Raw genomic sequence first — 1,286 nt, forward strand, 5'->3', positions numbered from 1 at the left:
CGGAAGACTCATTAAATGCGCTGCTAGAAACTTCTGAAGTATATAGCTGCTTGAAATCAGAGATTGGATCTCTTACTTTCAAGTATGTATGTGCATCCTTTATGGTCATATCACTGCCATAAATAGTGGTTCACCTAATTAATTTGGAAGCAAGCTATTGCAATTGACTTTTAAGAGCCAATCTTCTTTTATGAGTGTGCGACAGAGAGAAAATTGGGTCACTAAATGCCACCAGCTTTGAGTGATGATAAGCACTATTATGACATCAGCTTTTAATAAACTTGTTATTTTTCTATGAAAAAATATTAGCTATTTATATTTAAATTTTTCTTTCCAGCTGCCGAGGAAACCGCCGTTTTAGAAACCCACTCGCCACCGGATCAATCACGTTCTCGCCGGCAACTGTTCTACGACCCCTCCCTTTTAATGCTCACCAATTTCGGCGCAGAAGGCAGTAAATGCATATCTTCCCGCGGTTACTCCGGCATCTGTGTGCGCTTCACAGTCTGTCAGCCACTTTTTCGCTACAATAGGCAAATCAATTTTTTCGCACTGCGCCAGTGGCCGCAAGTGCCGCGCGTAGGACAGGAAATATGCAGCTTCTACGATCAATTTGGGCATCCAAACACTGGTATTTGCTGTACAAACACATTTATGGGCAATGGCATGGGAGGCGCTGGAATGCTTCCACCTTTCATCTATCCCGGTGGCGTAAATCCTTTACTTACACCACCGACTGTACCAACAGCGCCAACGCAAGAAATCCCACAAGTAGGAGAGGAGGAGGAGTTGGAAGAGGAAAAAGATGAAGAAGATATTATAGAGCTAGATCACCCAACGGAAATCGATCCACTAGTTGATCCCCTACACGTGCCCTCAACTGGTGGTGGTAAGCCAGAGTTTCAGGCAGAAAATAATGTTGTTTACGATCCCATCAAGGAAGATGGGGATGAGAAACCTGAAAGCGCTACGCGGGCACCAGCGACAACCTACAATGAATTTGCTTATCAATGGCCAGGCCAGTTTGGTAACCAATTCTCAGGTGTACACCAATGGCCACCACCATTACCGACACATCCGCCCACAACAGGTGTGTGGCCGCCACCATTACCAACACATCCACCCAATCACCATTACCCCACGCATTCTTCGGTAACTACACGACCGACGACGCAAACAACCACACGTCGCACCACTACGAGGCTAACTACTACGACGCCACGACCGACCACCACTACATCACGTCGTCCAAGTTATCCCAGTTACCCCTCGTATCCTGCATACCC

General features: G+C 46.3%; 1 protein-coding gene across 1 annotated transcript in view; it reads left to right on the forward strand.

Annotated features, from left to right (window-relative positions):
* The window catches only part of LOC108369245 (CLIP and Tryp_SPc domain-containing lethal (2) k05911), a gene marked incomplete at its 3' end in the record, with an annotated part of 9,480 nt that extends 8,198 nt beyond the window's left edge, over nucleotides 1–1,282 (forward strand). Inside the window, exon 2 of the mRNA XM_017624322.1 lies at nucleotides 338–1,282. Coding sequence (XP_017479811.1) covers nucleotides 338–1,282 — 945 coding nt within the window. The remainder of the gene's footprint in view (nucleotides 1–337) is intronic.
* Nucleotides 1,283–1,286: the final 4 nt, after the last annotated feature.

This window comes from Rhagoletis zephyria, unplaced genomic scaffold, assembly GCF_001687245.7.
Source record: "Rhagoletis zephyria isolate East Lansing unplaced genomic scaffold, Rhagoletis_zephyria_1.1 Rzeph_scaffold_03567, whole genome shotgun sequence".
NCBI classification, from domain to species: domain Eukaryota; kingdom Metazoa; phylum Arthropoda; class Insecta; order Diptera; family Tephritidae; genus Rhagoletis; species Rhagoletis zephyria.